Raw genomic sequence first — 25321 nt, 5'->3', positions numbered from 1 at the left:
GACAACAAAAATGTCAATACCAGAAACCAAATAAAGGATGTGCCAGCTCTTATGCATGGACGGAGCTGTCAGCATATCAATACTGTTTCCTTCATTTATAAATGTTTCAACAATTCAATTTTTTGTTAACAAATCCCCTAATTCATATCAAAGGTCATTTAAAAAAATCAAACCAAAAAATAATACATTGTATCAAAAAGTATGAAGCACATGCGCATACATTTTAAGACCATGCAAACATTAATCTTTCTGGAAACAGCCACATTTAAGCTTGGTTGATGTACAGGGGAAAGGAGCATTTCAGTTTTTGGCAATAAATTATGAAAGGTTTGATAGATGAATATGATGTTTTCCCAGATCACAGAGAAGCTTAAGAAATGGGTTTATCGACAGAACCCCAGTTTTGAGCCAACATGCCGAAGGACATCAATAGATGTGCTGGGAGTGCAAAGATTTGTTTCATAGTTACACATGAACAATGCAGCAACTCATAACAGTATCAGCAAAATGTCAGAACATCCCTTAAACCTCAGTCTCACAGAGCATGTAGAAAAATAACAGTTGTTCATAGTATAGATCTGAAACAACATTTTATTTTCCCCCCTGACAAACTGGACATCTCTGATGCATGCACACACAGAAACTTGCAATTTTTTAAATATATTTTTGCTGATTTCTGCTTTTTTAATCATTGTGCCTTTATGCATTCTAAAATATACTTTTTCTTACATTTTTTACTATTAAAAAAAAAAAAAAAAAAGATATTTGGTCACTAACATGCTAAATAAAGCCTGAATCTGGATTTCCCAGCAGGTAAAGCTACAAAACGAATGAAGTATATTTTTCAAAGTGTCATCTCGTTGCATAGCCCTACATAAAGATAATGTATGTTTAAACAAATGAAAAGGAAAGAACAATCATACAACATAATCCTTACACATCAAGTGGCCAAGAATGACCTGATTAGCCAAACAATTCTCCAAGCCTCTAATGTATTAATTTATGTCAATGCAGAACTGGTGAAATAATCCTGGAACGTACTGTACAATGTCCTGATACAGAGGCTTTTTTCTGTTCATTCAAACTGCCTCACCTTCTGAATTCAGTTGGCTCAATATTCCTCTCATGTTACCAGCATGATAAAAAGGAGCCGGCCATATTTCTATACAGCCAGCAGCTGGGGAACGGCAGCAGAATAAAAGCTGTGAGTGTGTATGTGTGTCTCAGGGTGCTTGGAGGAGTGCCATGAGGGGGAAAGCTTAACCTTAACACAGATCAGCCTACTGTACTGGTGCCAGCACCCGACTCAACCCAACACAACATGTGCTCACATCAGGAAACCTGCTACACGAGCAAAGCACGCTCCTTTGTAACAGTTCATCGGTTCTCAGTCCTTGCATCTAACCATAAAAGATCAAACAGAGAAGGCAGATAGCATTGCAGTCTGAGCATCTTCATCAGGGCAGGAAATACACACCATAAATATTGGTTTCTTAACCATGGTCAGTCAAGAATTGAAGACTTTTTTTAACATGCAATTTTATAACTGTGGTTATAAAGTCCCCATCAGGACAAATACACAACTACTGCAGTTTTTTTAATATGTACTCCATACTAATATATGCTTTTGGTAATGGAATTTTTCAATATTCCACTCAGTATTAAAATTGTACAAAAAAAGGAGACAAGAAAAAAAAAAACTAAAAAAAAAAAAACAATCATACGGTCATTTCCATTCAAAAACCTAATGTGAATTCAAAGGTACTATATCTTCTGAATTAAGGCCTGCGATCGTAACACCTTGTAGTTCCATTTAACCCTTAGAGCTTGATCAGTTCACGCTCTCAAGTGTGGATGCACTAAAAAAGGCTGAGGTTGTATCACTACTACAATATATTCAAAAGGTTAGGCACTTTGTAAATAACATCTGGAGCAGTCAAGAAGAATTGTTAGACCTGACAGTATGGTGAAGCCGTAAATGATTTATGTAAAACCGTTCATCTTTAGAATACAAAAAAGCACATAATGAATAGATAAAATATCTACAACTTGATATAAAACAAAGAACAATATGGTTGTCAAAGGTGAACAATCTGCTTTCGCAACAGTGTGAAAAAACGTTTAATTCTCTTAGATGGAGATAGGGGGCACTGCTTCAAATAAGACAATGTTTCTAGCATTTCCAGCTGCTTCTGTAGAGTTTCATTCCATAAAAGGTACATCTATAATGCCAAGATAACATTTTCATGGGAATATTTGCATTTAGGGTGCGTCTCAGAGGCTGGCTTAGAGGGAAAATGGCCAGATGCCCACTGTGGTCTACATCTGAAGCAGTGGGTCAGTCTTTTCCCAGGTTACACAAGCACATTTGTGGCATCTGTTGCCCTTAAAAGCCTGTGTGTTTGCACATAAACTGTCAATCTTTCGTGTTTTTAAAGAGACCACACCCACCAAACCATTTAGCCTGACTGAAATACATATAAATCGGGTGAATTTGATCCTTTTCATATCATATCTGCTGCTTTGTAAGTGTACATGTATGTTTTATCCTTTGGACATTGAAAACAAATACATGCATTACTGCATTTAACACCGCCCACAAAATAAGAGATGATAAAACTCATCATGATTAGAAAATAAAAACATCATCTGAATGTGTGTGTAAATTAAAGCCATGCTAGCACCAGTCGTCCACCTCTGCCTCTGGTTAGTACCGTCGTGCTCGTCCTTTGGTGGCACCGGGGCCCGTGGTAAAGTGGTATCCATTGGGAACCCTGCGGAACTGTTGTTGGGGAGGTGGGGGAATCGCCACGATTGGCATCCCTACAGTCAGGGTAGAATGGACCATCTGAGGGCTCGGATCATCTTGGAAGACAGCGTACGTTTCGGGTTGGGGGCCGGCAGGGTGGTCCGGTGGCCCTAGGAAGGGTTCTGAGTTAATGCGACTGACAGGGGCCGGCGAGCTGGAGATGTAGCTCCTGTTTAAGAGGGCGTTGTGCTCAGACAGACCGCGGCTCATCCTGCCAGGACTTGGGGGAAGCAAGCCGGCCTGTGTGCCCAGAAACTGCACAGGGGAGGAGTTGGCAGTCCTGTAGGCCACAGAGGGACGAGGAGCAATGGGGGTCTGGGGTAGCTGTCTGCGCCCATGGCTTGGAGTGCTCGCCCCTGAGGTCAACAACACCGGGCTCCCCTTAGCCCACCCACTGCCCTAGATGAGAATTAAACAAGCAAATCAAAACAATAAAATGGTGAGGGGGAAATGCCAAAAAGGTTAGATAGGGACCAGGGGCCAAAGAAGGATGGAAGGAAAGGAGAAGTAACATGTTGGACAAGACAGCAGAAAAAGATGGAAGATGGATAGGACAAAAATGAAAGAAGGGAGAAAGTGAAAATGACAGGGAAGACACAGAAAGAAAAGACAGACAAATGCACAGAGAAATGGTGTGGAAGAAGAGTGGAAAGAGAAGTGAAAGCCTATGAGTGGTTGCACTACAGTGATAAGAGTTATCACTAACTATAACACTTTAGAAGGAGAAAAAATCCTATAATGTTTCAATATCTTCATGGCTTGATCAGGAATGCGTATCACTTTACACTTTTCTTCTGCCACACTTTGTGACTGGTGGTCTGAGAGCTTTAAAATCCAACAGCAACCTGTGCAGAAGAGTCTAACTGTAACTACATTCTCAGCTTAACCATCTGAAAAATGTAATGTAATGTAAACTGACTTTAAACAGCTAAAATCCTTCAAATCCGTCTAATATGTTTCTTTAAAATTCAGACACATTAGTTGTCATTAGACAAGGTAAGCAATGAAATGGTGATTTTTATTTTTCATTAAAAAGGTATAAAAGCTAACTGACTTAAGATTCCCTTTAAAGCTGCAGTAGGTAACTTTTGTAAAAGTATATTTTTTACATATTTGTTAAACCTGTCATTATGTCCTGACATTAGAAAATGAGACAGATAATCTGTGGAAAAACAAGCTCCTCTGACTCCTCCCAGTGGTCCTATTGCCATTTGCAGAAAATCCATCGCTCCCGGTTGGAAACAACCAATCAGAGCTGCGGTCCGTAACTTTGTTTGTGTTCAAAATGTAGAAAAATGTATATAATAAGCGAGTACACCATTTATCCATTTTCCAAACCGTGTTTTTAGCTTGTCCTGAATCACTGGTGTGCACCTTTAATAAGTGTTTATATTCAGACTATTTTAGATTGCTTCGGGGTACCGCGGCAGAGTAACCCAGTACCTTTGTGATTCTTCATAGACATAAACAGAGAGAAGTAGTTCCGGCTACGATGTTCTTCCGCAAGATGCAAGCAGTTCTGTTTATTAACCACTAGAGCGTCAAAAGTTACCGACTGCAGCTTTAAATGTCAATTTTATCAGTCTAATACTCACAATTTTAATATAAGAGTGGATGTGGCTATTTTTTTTTTACCATTTCCAGTTATTTTAGTTGCACAAAAACAGTTTGTTGTGCTGCCTGACACTGCAAACTAGCATTTGTCAAATTATTCAGATTTACATTTGTAATACACTGGTTTGTAGCGTAAATAGTTTCAGAGTTTACTGCACTTTGTTGTTCTTTTAGTTATTTACATATAGTGGCTAATGAATCACAAATGTCGTACATTCACAGAATAATGATAATTATAATAATAAAAATAATGTTACTTACTGTGTTGAAAAAATGCAATGGGAAATACTTATACATCGACAATAGATAAGAGTCCATTTAGTTGCAATGAAATGATGCAGTAACTGGCAAGATCTTCTACTTTTTGGTTGATTTTCTATTTCTGCTTAATTTCTGTGGGTGAAACTTTGGTTCAGTCCTTGGCAAAAGATTATGCCACCTCCCTTTCCAGTATCCTCTCATGCATCATGTGAAGGATACCAGGTTATATGGTAATGGCAGAAGTTAAAAGATTGCATAGATCTTTCCATCATTCCATCATTTTAGTGTCTTGTTAATGTACAATATTTTAGTCTTACAGTAAATATGTGTGTTCAAAACAGTATGTATTATAAAAAATCTCTTGCCCTCTCTTCCATTGTAAGTGTATTGCTTTTTTTATATTGGGAAAAACAGATGCTGACCTTAGAGCACAATTTTTGTTTAAATCAGAACATTATCTTTCTTTACTTTTAAATGCATCTTGGCACAGATTTCAACATTAATAATTATTTATGTTTTATCTCGTCTCAAATCCCTAACATGTTCTTTTATTAGAATTAAATGAACAGATCTTTTTGTTTATTCCCTATACATTTTTCAGTCTCTAACCTCTGACCTATCTTATTTAAACACTGTCCTGTCTTGACAACCCCATCCCACCTGCTTGTTGAGACTGGCCTCCAGGGCCTCGCTAGGTGAAGTGGCACAGCTTGCCATGGCAGACTTGCTGGGACAGTTTTCTCGACTGCCGTAGCGATCACATGAGTAATAGCGCTGCTTCTCCGCCGAAGACGAATGATGCTTCCTCTCGTGGGAACGACCTCGGTCATGCGACCTCTCCTGTACAGGGTCAGCGGCTCTGCCTGAGAACCAAAGAAAATATGAATTTTAAATTCAAGTATAATTATCTGTGCCAAACTTGAGAAAAGATCAGGATTTTTTTAACCCATACTGTTTTTTTATTTTTTTAAGAAAATTGAAGGAAAAATAAAACTATTGAGCCCTGCTGTGGCAGAACCATTTCTCCCAGTCTCCCCTCTCCTCTGGATTTTCAGACTCCAGTCAAACCCTGCCTGCCTGAATTTTTCTTCCCTGTTCTCAATTGGCCTGCATAGAGGTAATCATAAATTATCAGGGCATAGATCTGCATGTCTGTCAGTCCCTTTTATCTGGCTAACAGAGGCCAGCTGCGGCCGGACGCTCTCACACCAGGCCCTGCTTCTGCACTTCACCAATCCTCAACACAACCGGATCCCATCTGGGTTTAGGATCAGTTGCAACCGATGCATCTAAAAATCTCCAGGGAATTCCGTGAATGAAACCATGGTGCTACGTGACTTCATGCAGGTGGTTTTGAGTTGTATTTTACAGGGATCTTATGAAAGTGTATTGACCTGTAGCTTTGTGTTGGCCTGTGGGCGACCTGTCCAGCGATCTCTGTTTCTTGTCTCTGTCCCTGCGATGATGGCATCGGTGGTGATGGTGATGGTGGTGATGTCGTTCTTGAACAGGTTTCACCAAAGTGTAGTCATTCAGATTCACTTCCTGAGGGCGCTGTGGTGCAAAAGTGGATGCGGAGCGTCTCATGGGGGAATCGGGAATTGGCTGGGAAAGAAAACAAGGTGCTGGTTACATGAAGTCAGATGAATGCTTTTGGACTTTGTATCTTGGAATATTACAAAGAATGCTGTTCTGAAATTGCCTGTAATAACAATGTCTAGTATGCTAAACCTCCATTTTATATCAGATGCATCAAAACAGGGATGAACTCCAAACTACACTAATGATCTAAGGGATCATTATCACATCAAAGTATCAGAGGCAATGTAACATCTGTAGCAGCTGGGCTAATCCCGTATGAGGAAACACTTATTCTGGGCTTAGACCCTCAATTTATGCTCCCATCGACAGGTGAATTTTAACGGTGTGCCTATTAATCTGTCTAAAATGATCAAAGGTCTCTGGCCCTAGAGTCACAGTACTAGACCTCCTTTGATTTCATGTTTTCCAATACAACAGGCTGCTAATCCTCGGATTCCTATACTGACACCGAGGATAAACAGACCTGACAATAACATAACAAAGTTCATCATAGATCAGTGGTTCTCAACATTGATGACTTCAAGTCTTATTTTGTTTTGTTTAAAAACATTTTAAATTAGTTCGAGACCCCCTTAGAAGTTTGCTGAGGCCTCCTGTTCAAGAACCACTGACGTAGATCCTTATGTCAAGCCTATTATTAGAAAACGTAATACAAAAAGTTGATCATACTTCCAGTAAAGTCCCAGGAGAATGACGGGAATGACTCCTCTGATGAAGCGTGTCAGAGGACAGAATTAAAGAAGTGAAGGGCAGGGAAGATATGGAAAGAGGGAAAAAGCATTTTTTCATGAAAATATACTGTATGGAAACACATTAAAAGTCATCTAGCAGAATAGACAGTATTTTTGCGATGTTGTATAGTTAGACTGACAGTACATAAATGACACACTTAACCTTGAATACTGCAAACCCACTTGCAAAAAAAGACAAAGGCAAATGATAGTTTGAGATCATCTGCTGCTGTAACGCAACTTAAGCTTCCCTCTGGGAATCTATATCATTTTTTATCATCCATCCTCCTATCCATCCGTGACAGACACAAGTCACTCCTTAAAGCACACTTGTCAATCATAATGTCTTTGCAGATTTTCCCCATATCAAAGTTTCGCAGAGTTTCTGGTTTGTGGTTTATATTAATCTGCATTTGAGACTGTTATTTGGCTCTTTTCTTTTCATCTGTCAAGCAGAAGGACTTGAGATGGATAGGTGCCAGTGGTGAAGGGATTTGCCCCGCAGAAATCCAAGGGATTTTGGTCATATTAGCAGCTGCTGAAATGTTACATTCAGCATCTAATGTCTCTTATCGGTTAGTCCAGCATTTTAAAGAGATTTGGTTATGGATGGAAATCAAATCTGGGAGTGAAATAGGAGGCACTCAGTGAGCTTGAGCAGCCCATTAGCAATAGAGTGGTGTGGTATAGGTGTGATTTGATAGGACGCATATCCTGATGAGTCTTAATGGACAGATTGTCTTTTGCAGAGTCCAAAAGGATTGTGAATTTCATAGTCTTTTTCGTTTATTTTTCCAATGATTCCGTCATTCTCACATACCATAACATATAGCAAACTAAATGTTAAGATCCCAAAACAACACACCCATTAGTAAAACACATTAGCCTTTTAGCAAGTTCTGTGCAAATTACATTAAAAATAAAAACAGAAGAATGCCATCCAGTATTCAAAACAAGATTGATTTTTAAATCCATCTCAAAGTAACCATAAAGTAATCTCAGCCTCTTTCTTAAGAGTCTACTTATTCTGATTGTGAGCTTCAGTTCACTTCCTCTTAGCCAACACAAGCTTAAAACTGACCCAGGATGCAGATCTAGCAACCTATTGACTAATTGTGACCCTGGACCACAAAACCAGTCTTAAGTCGCTGGGGTATATTTTTAGCAATAGCCAAAAAAAGTAAAAAAAAATAAACAATGTATGGTTCAAAATTATCGATTTTTCTTTTATGCCCAAAATCATTAGGATATTAAGCAAAGATCATGTTCCATGAAGATATTTTTTTAATTTCATAATGTAAATATATCAAAACCAAATTTTTGATTAGTAATATGCATTCCCAAGAATTCATTTGGACAACTTCAAATGCGATTTACTCAGAATTTAGATTTTTTTTGGACCCGCAGATTTTCAAATAGTTGTATCTCGGCCAAATATCATCTGATCCTAATAAACCATGCATCAATGGAAAGCTTATTTATTTAGCTTTAAAGTGTTTTATAAATCTAAATAAAAAAAAAAAATTATACTTAAGACTAGTTCTATGATCCAGGGTCACAATTGTATTATAAATAGGACAAATGGAACTCGTGCTGCATCCTGTAGTAGGCACTATGTGGCAGGGCTGGTGTCTGAAGCATGTAAGAAACAACTCCAATCCCACTGGTCCACGTAGCCAGTGACTTTACAGACGGGCGCCCGGAAGCATAAGAGGGCCCCTGCCGAACATATCAACAACTTGTGTTGTCTTCAGGATCTGTTTGTTTGACACTGCGTGTGAAGGCTTTACCGGGAAAACCAAGGCAAGTGAACATTTTAAAAAGTCTGTCCTAGATTTCTGACACCCAAGGACACACACAATCTATGCGTTATGTGTCTTGGTGCGGAGCACACGTGTTTTGTGCTTGAGGGCTCTGAATGTACTCATTGTGACAAGTTATCGCATTTGTCCCTCTTCTCGAGGGATAAGGGACCAGCATGTACATCTTGCAGTGTACACGTTTCGGGTCCCACTGCTGCCGAGGCACAGCTTAGAATCAGATCAAGGAGTTCGCTGCAGAGAAGTTTGAGAAGGGCATGGATAAGCATGAATAAACGGTTTGACTCACGAGACAGAAGGATTCGCTCACAGTGATGCAGTCGCAGGGCTACTGAGAGCAGAGGTAAAGCTTTACCTTTCACTCAGGATTGCAGACAGCATTTGCTTGAGCTTATTCATCGCTCGAGGGAATTGAACAGACTCAGTGCAATGCGTTCACTGCAGGACCCACGGCTGCCGAGGCAGATAGGCAGATCAATCTCGTGGGTGGTGGGTGGGGCATGGAAGGAATCTGACGGTAAGGGCTTTCCCTTTCAGGAGTTCCTTTCATTCTGTTCTCTCCCAAGGGATAGTATTCAGCATTTGCCGAATCATTTCCAGCTCTCAAGGTGCTCGGCAAGATCCAGATACTCTTTCTCTTGGGTAATCTGATCCCACGGATAGTGCTACATTAGGCTCATCTGGTGGTTAGTGATGGAGATGAGAGTGTGAGCACTGAACCTAGCTTCAGTTCCACATATGGAGGATGTTTGACGTAAGAGGCTTGATTTAGTCTGGAAGCCTGCCTGTGGCAAACTAGACAAGCACTTTCTGGCTGGTCATGAACTCCCCTCCCCCAGAAGTCTCTCCTTCCTTCCTGCCATATTCAATTTGGCTACATCTTTTTCAGCATGCGGATTACGCTAATCTTGAGGGTGTTGTGCGGATATGTGAAGTGAGTACAGGAACTGTCTCGCGGATATCAGGAGAGAGTTGAAAGCCTTTCACCTTGATGCACCACTGTTGGCTTCCGGGCATTTCAGCACATTCGCAGAGGCGGTGATCGAGAAGTTCAGGGAGGCAAAGTCGCAGTCCACTGCCTTACAGGAAGTTCATTCCCCGCTGAACCAAGTCTTCCTCTAAAACCTCTGAGGGGTCTGATCCATCCCGATCTCAGGATCATTATCAGGATCAGAAGAGTAGCGTGGCCACTCACGCCCCTCCTCTCCCTAGGTATTGGGGCCAGGAGAGCGCCAAGAAACACTGCTTACATTGGGCCCTGAGGCTGGACTAATGTTGTTCTTATGGGTTTCGCTTGTTGGCGAACCATTGACTGAAGGTTCAGTCTTTCCCTTGTAATGTAGGCTTTTTTAAAGCGCAGTTTGATCGCAGAACTTTGTTCCAATAGAATACCTGCATTTCTGCATTGAGTTTTGGCATGGATACTGCACGTCCTTGGCCTTCAATGCTGCCAGAGGTAACTGTGTTGGCACTATTCTCCATCTTCCTCATTTCTACTGATTCCTATTAAAAACACACAATAAGAGATTAAATACACATAAGGGGTGTCCAAACTCTGTCCTGGAGGGCCACTGTCCTGTAGAGTTTACAGTATCTCCAACTTGCCACAACTCACCTGCATGAAAGGTCCTAGTATGTCTAGTAATACCTTGATTAGCTGGTTTAATTGGGGATGGAGCTAAACTCTGAAGGACAGTGGCCCTCCAGGACAGAGTTTGGACACCCCTGCATTAAAGAAAGACACTGTGGCTGCATCTGAAAGCTCTAAAATGCTGCCTTAGGGGGATGCATTCCAAGATAGGAAGGCATCAGGGCACGTCTGAATCCAAAGTTAGCTTCACTTCCTGTCTCATGAGATACCTTCACTGTAGATGTACTGTATCCTTCATTTTGGTGGAACAGTTAATTTAGTTATCACCAAAACTCAATCTATTTTGTTGTAGATCATTAAACTGTTACAGTGCCTTAGAAGCCCATCCGAAATCAGTTTCATGAGGTGCCTTCATGTAAAAACGCTGCCTGCAAAGTCATTGCTTGATAATGCAGCGAGTCAGTTGCCTAGGCTTTCAGACACAGCCTGTGTGTGTCAGAGAGAGTTGCCATTTTTATTTACAGCACCTGGGCAGTGTTTGCATTTGAAGCATCCTCTGATTGACCTCTTGACATTGGCCGCCGTTTAGACCACTGCACCTCCTTGGATTTCTCTGAAGCCCAGGTTGAAGATCCTTTAATTGTGGTATCAAGACTGGGCATGAAATAAAAATAAAAAACATATTAGTGTAGATATACTTGTCATGGCAAATAGATTAATTAAAGTGTGTACTGAATATGAATGCATGCAGCAAGGGTTATTGTGCTTACTGTGTGCGTCCGTTATTAAGCATGGTGGAGCTGGGTCTGGTCTGAGCTTGAAATTCTGAGGCCGACTCTACACTGTTCATGGTCTGATCTTGCATGTGGGTTAGTGGGAGAATAGGCTCTAAAAGAGCACTGACTTTATTCTTCAAACAGAGAGAATCAAAATACATATTTACTACCAGTTGGAAGACTAATCTGTTTTTGTTTACTTATGATCCTTCATAAAATGATCTAAAAGGCTTACATTAGAAATTAGTATAAGCAAATTCATAAAATTTTATGTTATTACATGTTATTACATACATTTTTCTTAAAATCTCTACATAAATAGTTTAGACAAGATTTAATGATTTACTATGTTCAAACTTCATGTGTATACAATTTTTCACATAAGTTGCATTGTGTAAGGGTTTGTGCACGACATTGTAAAAGGGATTTTCTGTACCAATCATATACACTGAAAATGTACATTCAAAATGTGTTCCAATTTCTCTTTTTGCAGGTTTCTATGTCTTCCATTGGGATTTAATTTTCATTGTCCATCTATTTGTAAATGTACAGTTTTAAATTAAAAACATTAGCAAAATAGCACAACAATTTGAGTAGTAGTGTAAGTATATATATTTATCACCTGAGATCCAGGTCCTGCCTGTTCTCTTTGCTGCTGTTGCTGCATCTGAAGTCTTTTGGCTCTGTTTTGCTTGTAATAATCAAAAATCATAAGAGCCGCATATACCTTCCCCACTGTAAGCTCATTGGCTGCAAAGAGACAAATGCACCTTAGTTAAATGTTGTTTGGATGTTCTACTGGTGACCACTAGATGTTGCTGTGTATTGTGTTTGGAGATGTTTGCCCATGTGAAAATACTTTGGGTTCTGTTTAGATCCGAGGTGTCAAACTGAGGGGCCACAGCCCTGCAGAGTTTAGTTTCAAACCTGCTCAAACACACATACCATGTAGTTTTTCAAATAAGCCTGAAGGACTTGATTAGTTGGATCGGGTATATTTTATAAGGGTTGAATCTAAACTCTGCAGGGCTGTGGCCCTCCAGGAACTGAGTTTGACACCCCTGGTTTAGATCATTTGTAAGTATGTGTCAGTACCTCAGTGTAAGTTTTGTAATATGTGGATGCAAGTATTTGAGAGTATTTAAGTGGCAAAAGAAAGGATCTCCTGTGTGATGATTCATAATGTGTTTACGTTTGTGTGGAGTGACCAGCAGGTCCATAGTCTTCTGAGACAGGCTTGGCCAGACTGTAGCAAGCTCCTTCTTCAGTTCAGCGTCTGACAGACGTTGGGCCACCATGCCTGTGGAGAGATGATAAACAGAGAGGAAACAGGCTAATTAGACTATGTGTTATACATACACAGTTAAAGGGATACTCCACCCCAAAATGAAAATTTTGTCATTAATCACTTATCCCATGTCGTTCCAAACCAGTAAAAGCTTTGTCTTCGGAACAAAATTTAAAATGTTTTGGATGAAAACTGGTAAGCTTGTGACTGTCCCAATGGTTGTCCTATGTAAGTTACACTGTAAAGGTCCAGAAAAGTATGAAAGACATCGTCAGAATAGTCCATTTGCCTTCAGTGGTTCAACCGTAATGTTATGAAGCAACGAGAATACTTTTTGTAAGCGAAGAAAACAAAAAAATAATGACTTTATTCAACTATTCCTTTGTCAACAGTCTCCTATGCTACAAATGCTCCTCTGTATCAGCTGCGCCATAAGGATGCAATGTTTTCTTTCAAATCAAAGCTAAATACACATAGAAACAGTGCATCTTTGTGGCACGGCTGATACAGAACGTTACGGTTGAACCACTGATGGCAGATGGACTATTCTGATGATGTCTTTCATACTTTTCTGGACCCTGACAGTGTTACTTACTTGGAAGTCTATGGGACAGTCACAAGCTTCCTAGTTTTCATCCAAAATATCTTAAATTGTGTTCCGAAAACGAACAAAGCTTTCACGGGTTTGGAACGATATGGGGGTAAGTGATTAATGACAAAATTAAATTTTTGGTGGAGTTTCCCTTTACGTTCAGTTTAATTATTTTGTTGTTTCAAAAATATTGAAAAAAAAAACGTCTATTTTTATCTCCTGTGTGTTATAATGTGAATTAAGATCAATGCACTGAAAGACAAAACACTGTTGGAGTAGAGGAATTTAGCAAAGCTAGAAAAACTATTTGAATCTCCTGTAATAAAAAATAAAATAAACTAATAATAATAATAAATTAAGTTGAGTGAATTTAAGTTCAATAAATCGCAAGGCAACACTGTTAAAATGAAGCTAGATAAACCCACCCAGTGCTAAACACTCAGAGAGATACAACAGATGCTACATACACCATCCCACACACACTGCTCTGGGTGGAAATGGAACTCGCAGCAGCAACGGAACAGATCACACTGAATAAGTGATTAAATCTCTTCATAAGGCACTAATCACATTTGGAGTTATTTGGAAAAGATAAAGATGGATTCTTTTAAGAGAGAGGGAAGGTGGAACAATTATTATATGGCACCAGACTGACCTGATGCCAGTTTGATCTCTAAGGCAGTGCGGATCAGAGCCATCAGTGTAGAGGTGAAGTGCACACTGTTGTCTTCTGCAATGGGCATGTTCATTTTCACCAGCCGCTAGGTGGAGACATGAGGTTCATTAGTGGGGTACAACACTTCTCAAAATCAACCAGAACAACCCAAAAACAAAACAGCTTGTGTGCATGTGAAATTAGGCCTGATTATTTCATATCCTTCTATTGATTCAGTTCATGCATTCTAGTTATCAAGCAATATATATACTGGATCAGTTTAGTCATTCAGTAATGTAGAATCCTGTTCTAATCTTGTCATTTCAAGCACACAAACAGTTTTATTCACATACAGAATAGAAACGTACAGAATCAAACATTCACATTCACTGCTATAGGCTATGATCCGCAACCAAAGTGCACTGGTGATAAACCGACACTGACTCGAGAGTGGAGAAAAGCATGTACACATAACCATGAGGGGCTTCAGAGGACATGGGAGCTCGACTCTGGGAATTACTGATCAATAAAAGTAGAGCAGATAGCTGCTTTTAGGCTGAAGAGTTTCAAATGGGGACCAGCTTTTTAGAGCTGAAACAATGCTAAACACACCAGCAACGTTCAACTGAATCATTCTGACAACAGCTTTGTAGAAATACTAAGAATCATGTTTAAAAGGTCACTTGTGTAATTGAGTCATTTGAGTCTCAAAGATGAGCCTACACACTTCAACCTTTAAAGGTGCACTCAATTTTTTATATAAAATTTCTGTTTGGTTAAAACTTTCTAAGAGGAAAATAACAGAGTAGACCTTTAAACATGACAGCTGGGTTGTATCATGGGATGTACAGGTGTACAGTATGGTTTGGTGTGATTCATTGTGAAGAGTTGAGCTCCCCTGAGCAAAGAGAGCATACATCTACTAGCAGTAGCAGTGCAAGAGTAATAGACCAGAATGTACAAAGAAAATAAACAGGTGGACATTCTGACACACAGACATACATTCTCATATACTGCAGACATAGAGAGAGAGAGAGAGAAGGCTACAGGACAAAGAAAAGAGAGAGGAAATGGTTGAGTGGATGAGAAATAGACAGCACTGGCAAGACAAGGAGAATAAGTCCACCAAGAATAAAATAGATAGGTCATGTGCAAAGTTCTCATGACTGAAAGCAACTTAGGTTACACACACTGCTCCATGAAACAAGGGTGAGGGGGACCTTTCCAATTCTAACATAACATAAAGGCTCTAAAAGAGGTTTTTAAGCTAAGTTTGGGGCCCTTAAGTAAATCCCAATGGAAGACATGGAAACCCGCAAAAAGAGCGATTTGGGCACTTCTTTTTTTTATGTAAACTGAGATTACATAAATGATTTCGCATTTTCAGTGCATATGATTGGTACAGAAAATCACTTTTACAATTTCGTGCACAAACCCTTACACAATGCAACTTATGTGGAAAATTGTATACACATGAAGTATGACCATAGAAGATAAATTAGATTTAACTCCCATTTATTAACATCATAATTAAACATACATGTAGGCTCAATGAAAATACATGCTTCTACCTACATTTTTGCAAAACTCCCAAAATGTACCTAATGTATATACAAAAAATTTCATTAGAGGCAGTAAAACAGCTAAAACCTTTATGGGGCAGGTTAGCAATCAATAACAGTTTTTCTTTTTTTTCTTTTTTTTTTTGTGCAGTTCCTTGCATAGTAACCTGTCATGACCTCCAAAATCTTGCTTGATTTGTAGAATAATACATTTTGATATTTACATAACATATCCAGCTCCATGTGCATGGCTTTTTGATTTAGTAAACGTGCTCACTAGCTCACCTGATATAGTGTTGCATTTTCAACATGGAACACTCGGGTACAAGCCCCATGAAATATGAGTATGAAATTAGCTCATAGACTTGCAGAAGCAAGCTAAAATGGCATGGTTGCTTCAGCAAATGTGTTATATCACACTTGCTTATTTAACATCATCGGCCAGGTTTAGGTTAGGTTATTGCATAGGTGGTACGTTATTTTTAAACGTGATTTTAGATCCACTTATCAGACATTTTATTTTCTAACTGCTGCAATATGTACTACAAGCAATGTAATAAAGCATTGTCAGATTCATATTAATCTGTTTCGCATAAAACTGAACGCTCTTTTATTTTCACTCACTGGACATTTCCTTTTGATAGTGTAACAAAACGTGCAAGAAGAAATGTAACATCGTTTTGCAAAAATGTCCAAATAGGCATGCATTTCCAATGAGTCTGGGTTGTAGCCAAACATTAAATAGATTAAAGTTCTGCAGTCATACTCATCATTAGTCTGTGACCATCCCTAGATTACAAAGGAAGTGGAGGGGAAGACTCGAATAAAAAGGGAGAGGAAAAGGGACTACACCAAAAATATCAGAGCGTGGGGAGAAAAACAAACACGAGGGGAAACACTGTAAGAGCACAGAGATTGGCTGAAGAATAAGCCAATGGGAAGACAGCACGAGCAGAGAGAGGGGGGCATGTGAAGTTGAGCTACCTTGTAGGCGATTCGTGGAGGGCATTTCTTTCCCAAACCTAAAGGTGGGCACATGTGGAGCAGCATCTCATACATATCGAGGTACTTGATACGGCCACTTCAAAGTGCAGACAACGCAAATAACCCAAAATAAAGAAAAGGATTGGGGGGTTAGAGAGACGGGAAGAGAAACAGGGGGACAAGAAAGTAAACCGATCAAGACGAAATGAAAGAGAAGACAAAAACAAACAACAGACGACAAAAAACAGAAATCTTTTGTTAATTAGATTTCCAAGAGTGTCATGAACAGGGATGCCATCCTGGCCTGGCAGGGTCAGAGATGGATCCCAAAGGTCAGAGGTCAGAGGTGAGAGAGTTGATCCCTGATAAGGAGAGATGGAAGAGGTGAGTGAAAAGACACAAGGAGTGGATGGTGACAGAATGGCTGCATTGTTTGGAAGATGTCTGCATCTGCATGCTGAGACATCAGGGGAGTTTCCTCTTTCAGTGCACGGAAACAAAGGTTTCAACGCCAGTTTCATTTGAATAGTTTATGCAAATCACAACTATTAGATTGAGCTTTATATGTAAAAAACAATTTAGCTTGATATTGTAACATTATTTTAGTGCCAAAACCCTGAATTGTGAACATGAAAACTTTATGTAAGTGTCATAAAAGAAGGGGTTAGAGTGTTATGTGGCCTTGAAAGCTTCGTTTCCCATTCAGCATCATTAACCAAAGCCAGTCAAATCTGGTGGGGCAAGTGCTTGTGTGAAGGCAAGTCATTTGAGCACAGCCATTCAAGTTTGGGTCTCTGGGCGTTTGTACACAGAGGCCACACATGTGGAAGAAGTTGCTTGGGCTGCAAACCTTGTATGCTACCCTATTAGGGCAGTTCTTCCCTAAGCCAAGAGGGGGCGAGATAATTCTCAACAAATTGTACATATCCTTATAGGAAATCCGTCTGCTGTGGAAAGAACAAGCAAAACATGACATACATGAAGAAAGCTTGGAGAGCACATTTGTGATGTGGACAGAATGGACGTGGATAGGTATACAAGATCCCATTCACATCCAGACTACGATTCTTATGGGCACTGTGTGGGAGATCTTCAGTCACACATTATCATCAGTTACTATATCTCTATAGTCTCCATCTGGTGAGGGAGTGCAGACTGAAACATACCATGCAGCTGGGTCATACTCTGCCCACACTCGGATAAACTCGTCCAGGTGGTGAGGGCCCAAGATGGAGGAGTCACGTGTCAGATATTCAAAGTTGTCCATAATGACAGCCACAAACAGGTTCAGCATCTGGAGAAAGTGGTGGGAGAAAAGAATCTGAAGGAGGCCACAGAGCAGGAATAACACTCTGAAAATATCGGAGAGTATGACATTAATTGCAAATTAAGGTTGGGTAAAAATATAGATTTCCTGATTGATTAGAGTGCAATGTGAATGGCTTCTGCATCTTCAGTGCAATGGCAAAACAAATAATTACAATCACAATAAAATATTTGACCTCAACCGTAAATGTGTGTTTGCAGTCTGTATTAAATGTGACTTTGCACAAAAAAAAAAAAGATTTCTATTGAGTTGTTTGGGTGGGCTGCATAGAAATATATCATAAAACATGGTCAATACAGTTAGATTCTCGATCAAATTACGCTCATAAACTGATTCTTTCTGGCGAATCAAAACCATTACTGTACCAATTTCTCTTATGAGCTGGTTCATTTAATAAATAGTAAAAAAAAAAAAAAAAAAAAAAAAACTTCGCACCATTTTTAACTTCTTATGACTTTGTGTGTCCGGTCTTCCGCATTACCATGCATATGAATTTAAGTCTTTGGAACAAAAGTGTAGTGTGATGAAACACTGCCCTATACAATTTACAGCATTAGAATAGACAATTTTGTAATTTTTGCACATAGGCAGATATTTTGTCATAAGCATATAATAGTGGCATTTTACTACACATTGTGTTTGTGTTTCATATTGTTGCCTGTTAAAAACTTTTACAGCCCTTTGGTCAAAAGCTGTCATTTTAAATGTGCTTCATTCATAAATAACTGAAAAATGCCCAATGAATCGCAATTAAACTAAATAGGGTGACCATATGTGCCGTTCATATGGGACACGTCCCAGCCAGGATTTTAATATTGCATAAAATATCCAGGTTTTGGCTATTTGCACTGTGCAGGTTGATCATTGTGTAACATTCATGAGAGCTATAAAGAGCAGAGCAGACGGTTCCTTATGCTTTTGAATCGCTTTCACATGTTTGTTCGTTCGTTTGACTTGAAGCATTGTGACGTACTTCAGTTTTTTTGGGATTTGTGCGCAGCGACGCTTCAAGTCAATCAAACGAACAAACATATGCGCATATTTGCATCACTTTGATCGTTCCCTCTAGATCTCACCTTCTTACACGCAGCCCCACAATTGGTCGATTATGTACAATACCTGCATGTTATTGGTCAAGCTGCTCTGGATGTTTTAGGCATCATTAAAATCCTGGCTGGGACTTGTCTTGTATGAATGGCACATATGGTCACCCTAAAGTAAAACATATTCAATCGGAATCAAATTAAAGCTTTTGCATCAATTCAAGCATCCCATTCAACCAGGTTTTTAGATTTAAGATAAACAAGCAGTGTTGTGGCAGTGGGGACACACTGCTCTGCACATTTTTTATGTCTCTCTTACTGACACACTCCGTTCATGGAGCTTGCTCCTAACAAGTTGATGTTCTAGATTGGGTGTTACATAAGGGAAACACACAGGAGCAGTATTGAAAACCACTATTCTACAGTAATGATAAGCCTGTTTTGGCTGATACGACTCTGAGCACTAACCAGGAAAGAACAGAGGAAAATGAAGGAGACAAAGTAGAAGTAGGCAAAGTCACTCCCGCACTCCTTTCCTTGAATGCCTGAGCTCGCATCACATGTGCGCTCACTCAGACAGGACAGCATAATCTCATGCCAGGCTTCACCAGTAGCACTCCTGCAAGAGACACCATGATGAGCTGATTAAATAAATGGGGCATCTGCTAAAAGCAGGAATGACTGTCAGAGAATATAACAGAGACTGGAGATGATGGGAAAAGTGCTGAAATTTAAATTACTGTTGAGCCAGATTTCATTTATAACACTGTTGTCACACTGATGTGCTGTCTGCTCATGGGAAAGATGGAAATTTGTTTTTGAATTTCATTAGGAGATGTTGCTTTTCTAGCAATATGGCTGATACTCCAGATGGTACTTTAAAATTCAATCTGACCATAAGGGGAGACCAGAGAGAGCAGAGCACAACAGAGCGATGCAAACAAAGTGATACCAAGTACTAAAAATAATGGAAATGACTGAATAGATAGATCAGACTAGGTTAGCTGTAATTGCTGTATGGCTATAATTTTTATATAGGAATATTTTTTTGACCATGAAAGATCTTGATAAATTATAAACACAGCTCTCCATAAAATCGTAATTACATTAGACAAATGTGCACTATTAAAGTTGATATCAATCAAAGTCTACATAAAGTGATCTGGCTAAATAAAGTGTTTGGAGGAGATATTACAGAAACATTCTAACGTAGAATCCTCTCTAATCTGCAACATCATTTGTCAGACCTTTAGATTCTTATTCCATTATACAACCCCAGAAGCTTCACTAAGATTTTCTGCTTTCTCAGGTGGCTTTGATTGTAGTAGATAAAGAATATCAGGTGTGTGCAGACCTGAACAACAGCATAAGCGCTTGGAGGAAAGTGCGAAAGTTGTTGTGACGATTGATGGCGGTATCATCACTCAACTCGATGTTCCCAAACACCTGCAATCACAATGTTACTTTAAATGCATGTTTTTTGAAACAGTTACATTAAACAACCTTCAGACAGATTACCATTTCTATATTTCAATTCACCAATGATAAAATGCACAGGAGTATTGTAATGATCTTTTACTGGAAGACACCATCACCGAAGCACTTAAATTCTACTGTATATACCTGCATTCCTATGATGGCGTAGATGAAAAACAGCATGGCAATTAGAAGGCAAACATAAGGCAATGCCTGGAAATAAACAAGAAGAATTCATAACTTCTTTAAAAAATAAAAATAAAATAAAGTTTCTAACAATGAATAACTAATCAGTCTAGAGTTACCTTAAACGATTGGACGAATGTCCAGAGCAGGATGCGTATGGTGTATCCCTGCCGGAGGAGTTTGACGAGTCTGGCTGCTCTGAAGAGCCTCAGGAAACTCAAGTTCAGCAGACGGTCCTGTGGGAACACAGGCCTTTTCAATCTAAAAGTTCCATTTAATCCTTCAGCACTCTTTACTTCAACCCTCAGATCTCTTTATAACAACAAGTTTGTATTTTCGGATCCTAAAAAAAACATGCATGAGAGTATTTTATAAAACCTTAATCTTTATGAGACCACTTCTCGAATCATACTGAACCTGAAATATTAATCTACATTTATCTGTAGTTTTATTATTATGAGGTTAAGTAGATTTTTTTATTGTACAAATGTCAATAATGCCATTTCCTTAGGCAGGGTTTCCCAAACTGGGATTTATGAACTGATGGGGGTTGATAAGGGAACTGCATCTAGTTTGTGAGTTGATAAAAAACTAATAATTAAACAATTAAAATTACGAAATTAAAAGAAGTAACTTAAAATTAAAACAATCAAAACAATACACAATTTTTATTTTTTTACCATGACATTTAACCATCACAGAAACATGAATATACAAATGTGTTGTTAATTTATTGAAATATTACGTTAAAATCTCAGGAAGTACTTAAAGTAAATATTTTAGGTCAAAGACTTGGCTGACAAAAAAAAAGTTTTGGAATCCTTGCATTAAGAAATCCAGATTTTTCCAGAACTTTCTACACTGGATTCAGAGTGAAACATTTTCAAGTACAATATTGCTGCCAGCCTAGCCAAAAACATGATTGGTTGGACCAACAAGGATGTCAATCCATGATAAGCATTAATTAAGCCTATAATGACCTCAAACCAGACCTATTTACCACACAGTCAACTCAAAAACATGGGGCGATTGTAAAAATGATGTTGCCATATCTTCAGTAAAGAAGAAACTTATGATGTGCTGCAATAGGAAGTTCTTTCGTTCCCAGCAGGGTGGAATAGACATAAGTTCAAGGACAAGAGAACAACTCACCGTAGTCTATACATGAAGATGTTAAATCGTGGCAGGAGCAAGCCAAGATTTGAGTGAAGACATTTAAGGAACACAGGAGAACAAAAACAGCCATCAAGCACAGATATAGTTACAGAACAAACACAATTACCATCAGTAGCAACTTTTGACAATGACACGGACGTCAAGACATACGGTATAATACAACATAAGACTTGTAAACATCATAAAGCACAAATTAGAGCCACAGACTAGTGATTTGTCAAATTGAGCTTAACCAAATGAATTTGGTAAGTCAATTACTGTCATTTTATCTGGAAAAACAACACAGAGCTCTCTCCCCTTCTGTTCCTGGGCCAGAGACAAAGCTGTGATGGGTCCTCAGCTCATCATCATTCATGTCTGGGCTTTTCTTCTCAGCCAATCTCTGCTGTCTGCTATTACACTCGGTCTAGCTCTAAGACTCTCCTCTAATAGAGCTCAAACACAGAGCTCGGTGCTGCTCACTTACGTTAATCTCAGTGACTAAGATGTCAGTGATGCTGCCCAGCACAGTCACAAAGTCAAACACATTCCAGGCGTCTTTCAGGTAATTCTGAGAAGAAAAGAATTAGAGACATCATTCAGGGACAGGTTGGAGAGGCTTACAATTTCATACTCTTTCACATAATTATTATTTTTTATTTGTTTTACTGTGCATGAAAGAATTAGTTCACCCAAAATAAATGAATATTCTGTCATCATTTACTAGCCTTCACGTCGTTCCGAAACTGTGACCTTCTGTGGAACACACACATACACACACACAAATTTTTGTGGAAGATGAACACAGCTATACAGATTTTCCAATAAATCTTTTCCTCAAAAGCTGACATGTGACAGAAGTTTCATTTTTGGGTGAACTTCTCCTTGAGGAACAGGGTATAAGTGAGGGTATAAGTGACGATACTCACCAAGGGCCCGAAAGCAATAATCTTTAGAATGCACTCCATTAAAAAGAGAGCAGTGAAAACAATGTTGAGATACTTGAGCATTGCTTCATAAGATTCAGGAGCCCCATGGAACTGCAGGTGTAAGGAGGGAAATATTTTATTTATTTGAGCATCCTTTTTTATTTTGTTACAACAAATTGCATGATTTTGGATTGGAATAAAACCAGTGGAAGTCATCAATTTTTTTTTTTTTTATATATTTAAAAATTACAATTTATTCCTGTGCTGGCAAAGCTAAATTTTCAGCTACCATTACAACAGTATTCAGTGTCACATGATTCTTCAGAAATTTAATATGTTGATTTAGTGCTGAAGAACCGTTTCTTATTATGTTGACTGTTGCTTAATATTTTTTGTGGTAAATCTGACAATTTTGTTCAGGATTCTTTGATAAATCAAAAGTAAAAAAAAAAAACATTTATTTGAAATTTAAATCTTTTGTAACATTATAAATGTTGATAATGTAACATTATAAACTTTTGATGCATACTTAATGAAACTTTGATAGCTGTCAACTCTCCAAGAAAGGACTGCTAGTAAAAGAAAAATAGCCTACTGACCTTCATCATGAGCACCACAGTGTTGAGAGCGATCATGATCATGATGGAGTACTCAAACGGTGGAGAAACCACAAACTTCCACAAGCGGTACTGAAAGGACTGCTGGTTCTGTGGCATATAGCGGGTCAACGGTTTGGCATTGATAGCAAAGTCAATGCAGGCTCTCTGAGAGGAAAAACAGCAAAAGAGAAATTAATTCACATAACAGACACACAACTGTTTTCCATCTTTATATTTCAGAAAAGACTTTATGAAGTCACATTCTCTCTCTCGTACCAAAACCGATTCATACAAAGTGCAGAGACAACTGTGGAAGACACAGTCTAACCTGTGGCAAAACAAGAAAATAGACCTCTAATGGCGATGATATTTTTGGCTGCGTTGCTCTGCATGTTGATGATAAATTACTTCTCCTGAGGTCTGGGTTTTCACCAAAGTTTGTGAGTCATGCTGTGCTGGCATATGGACAGGGAGAGAGTGAAACAGCACAGGCTCTGCAGACGACTGGGCCTCAGAGGAAATAGGGCAGGAACATCTTGCTGACTGCTCTTCTATGGGGCTGGCTGTTTCTGTGTGTGTCTTTAGTCACTGTGTGTCAGCATATGAATGTATACCTGTTTCTGAGTGGGTATTTAGGTGTGTGTGTGTGTGTGGTCTGCCGCAGGCACATGCATTAATCCTGTTACAAATCCCTCCCTGGACATCTGCAGCTGTTACCATGGCTGGCTTCACTGTAGGTAACGTACACATCACTAAACTCTAAAAACACCTCCAGTGTTAGTAACTTTCAGTCGACTCTTATTACAAATTAAAATTTTTTGCTTTTTTTTTTCTCCCATATAACCGAACAAGATACAAAAACTTCAAGACAAAATTGTAACATTGCCCATTTCTTTTATTATGACATCAAATAATATATGTAAATACCAAATATACATATTTTTTTATGATGTTAAATACGAAACAAAAATATTTTTCACCACACCTGCCAATTACTAATGAACTATGAAAACAATATATCATATATAAATAAATACATTATTCAGTTATACCTCATTCTTCTCCAGACTGCACTCTGACAAGGCCTTATCGCCCTGTTCCTGGAATGTGATAATTATCAAGGCCACAAAAATGTTGACGAAGAAGAAGGGGAAGACCACAAAGTAGACCACGTAGAAGATGGACATCTCCATGCGGTAGCCTGGACTAGGACCCAGGTCCTCAAAAGTGGCATCTACAGAGTGCTTCAAAACCCTGTGTACAGACAACATTACATGTAACTGTCATTTCTATTGTGTGACCAAAGTAATATTTTTTTAAAAGAAAATTCAGTGTGTGACAACAGGTCTTATTCTGAAGCATTTTATATATCTTGCATTGCTGAATTTCTAAATACATTATACTAACAACGATATAAATACAATAAATAAATGCATCACAGACAATTACAATGACTTTTCCAGCACATTCATGAGCTGACGCTGATTCGTGAATGTCTGCATAGTCGGCCTCCTGAGAGCTGTGCTTTATCAGTATCACAGAGCCTCAAAGAGCACCACTTCAAACTGACTATGGCCTTTAAAGTAAGAGAATAAAAGGCCACTCAGGGGTCAGAGGACACAAGGGAAGTGTTTGAAGGGGACAGAAGCTCATAGGTTTCTAATCCCTACAAAAACATACTGAAGAGCTAATAGTTGAACTGTATATAAAGCAAACATCTGTTATAAATGTAATTGGGGTTATGCATAACAAACTTCTGTATTCTGTAAAACTGATTACCTTAAAAGTCTTACTTTATACTGCTATTAACACTTTCTCCAACAAGAGGATGTGATGAGACCTATCTTCTGGTTTGGTAAGTTGACATTTGACATATACCCCATAAGGGACCATTTCACATGTCTGCTGACTTACGTTGGCCAGCCCTCTCCAGTAGAAACAGTGAAGAGAGTAAGAAACGCCCACAGCACATTGTCGTAGTGGAACTCATATTTCCTCCACTCTCTGGGCTGGGCTGCTACTTCATCTTTATCATAATCCAAGAACAGCCCTCTAATAAGCAAAAAAACAATGATAGAGACAGCATATATAAAGATAGACCCATTCAGGACAGACAGTAGATTAAAACTGGTTCTATAAGTACACCTGGAAGTTTAAAATTTGTAGTAGTAGTAGTATTAGAAGTAGTATAAGACTTAGAATCATTTTATATAAATTACTGACAGAGAGCAGAAGAAAACAGTGCTGAACATAATTAGAAAAATGCATTCGCTCCAGAAATGTTCTTAATTTTCCCAACATTTATTTGATTATATTTTATA

The 25321-nt window shown here is 38.9% G+C and overlaps 1 protein-coding gene across 1 annotated transcript in view; it reads right to left on the bottom strand.

The window, feature by feature from the left end:
* Nucleotides 1-1967: 1967 nt before the first annotated feature.
* Nucleotides 1968-25321, bottom strand: part of LOC128008966 (voltage-dependent N-type calcium channel subunit alpha-1B-like) — a 92961-nt gene continuing 69607 nt past the window's right edge. The window contains exons 27-47 of the mRNA XM_052592918.1: nucleotides 24915-25052; nucleotides 24053-24254; nucleotides 23001-23165; nucleotides 22402-22512; nucleotides 21960-22043; nucleotides 20437-20553; nucleotides 20279-20344; nucleotides 20010-20101; nucleotides 19124-19274; nucleotides 17452-17579; nucleotides 16286-16382; nucleotides 13740-13845; nucleotides 12397-12504; nucleotides 11827-11954; nucleotides 11199-11338; nucleotides 10956-11082; nucleotides 10230-10340; nucleotides 6956-6994; nucleotides 6079-6289; nucleotides 5345-5547; nucleotides 1968-3208 (exon numbers count right to left, since the gene is read on the bottom strand). Coding sequence (XP_052448878.1) covers nucleotides 2708-3208; nucleotides 5345-5547; nucleotides 6079-6289; nucleotides 6956-6994; nucleotides 10230-10340; nucleotides 10956-11082; nucleotides 11199-11338; nucleotides 11827-11954; nucleotides 12397-12504; nucleotides 13740-13845; nucleotides 16286-16382; nucleotides 17452-17579; nucleotides 19124-19274; nucleotides 20010-20101; nucleotides 20279-20344; nucleotides 20437-20553; nucleotides 21960-22043; nucleotides 22402-22512; nucleotides 23001-23165; nucleotides 24053-24254; nucleotides 24915-25052 — 3025 coding nt within the window. The 3' untranslated portion in view covers nucleotides 1968-2707. The remainder of the gene's footprint in view (nucleotides 3209-5344; nucleotides 5548-6078; nucleotides 6290-6955; nucleotides 6995-10229; nucleotides 10341-10955; nucleotides 11083-11198; nucleotides 11339-11826; nucleotides 11955-12396; nucleotides 12505-13739; nucleotides 13846-16285; nucleotides 16383-17451; nucleotides 17580-19123; nucleotides 19275-20009; nucleotides 20102-20278; nucleotides 20345-20436; nucleotides 20554-21959; nucleotides 22044-22401; nucleotides 22513-23000; nucleotides 23166-24052; nucleotides 24255-24914; nucleotides 25053-25321) is intronic.

Source organism: Carassius gibelio, chromosome A5, assembly GCF_023724105.1.
Source record: "Carassius gibelio isolate Cgi1373 ecotype wild population from Czech Republic chromosome A5, carGib1.2-hapl.c, whole genome shotgun sequence".
NCBI lineage: Eukaryota > Metazoa > Chordata > Actinopteri > Cypriniformes > Cyprinidae > Carassius > Carassius gibelio.
Note: the sequence above shows the minus strand (reverse complement) of the source record. Positions and strands in the feature narration are given on the sequence as shown.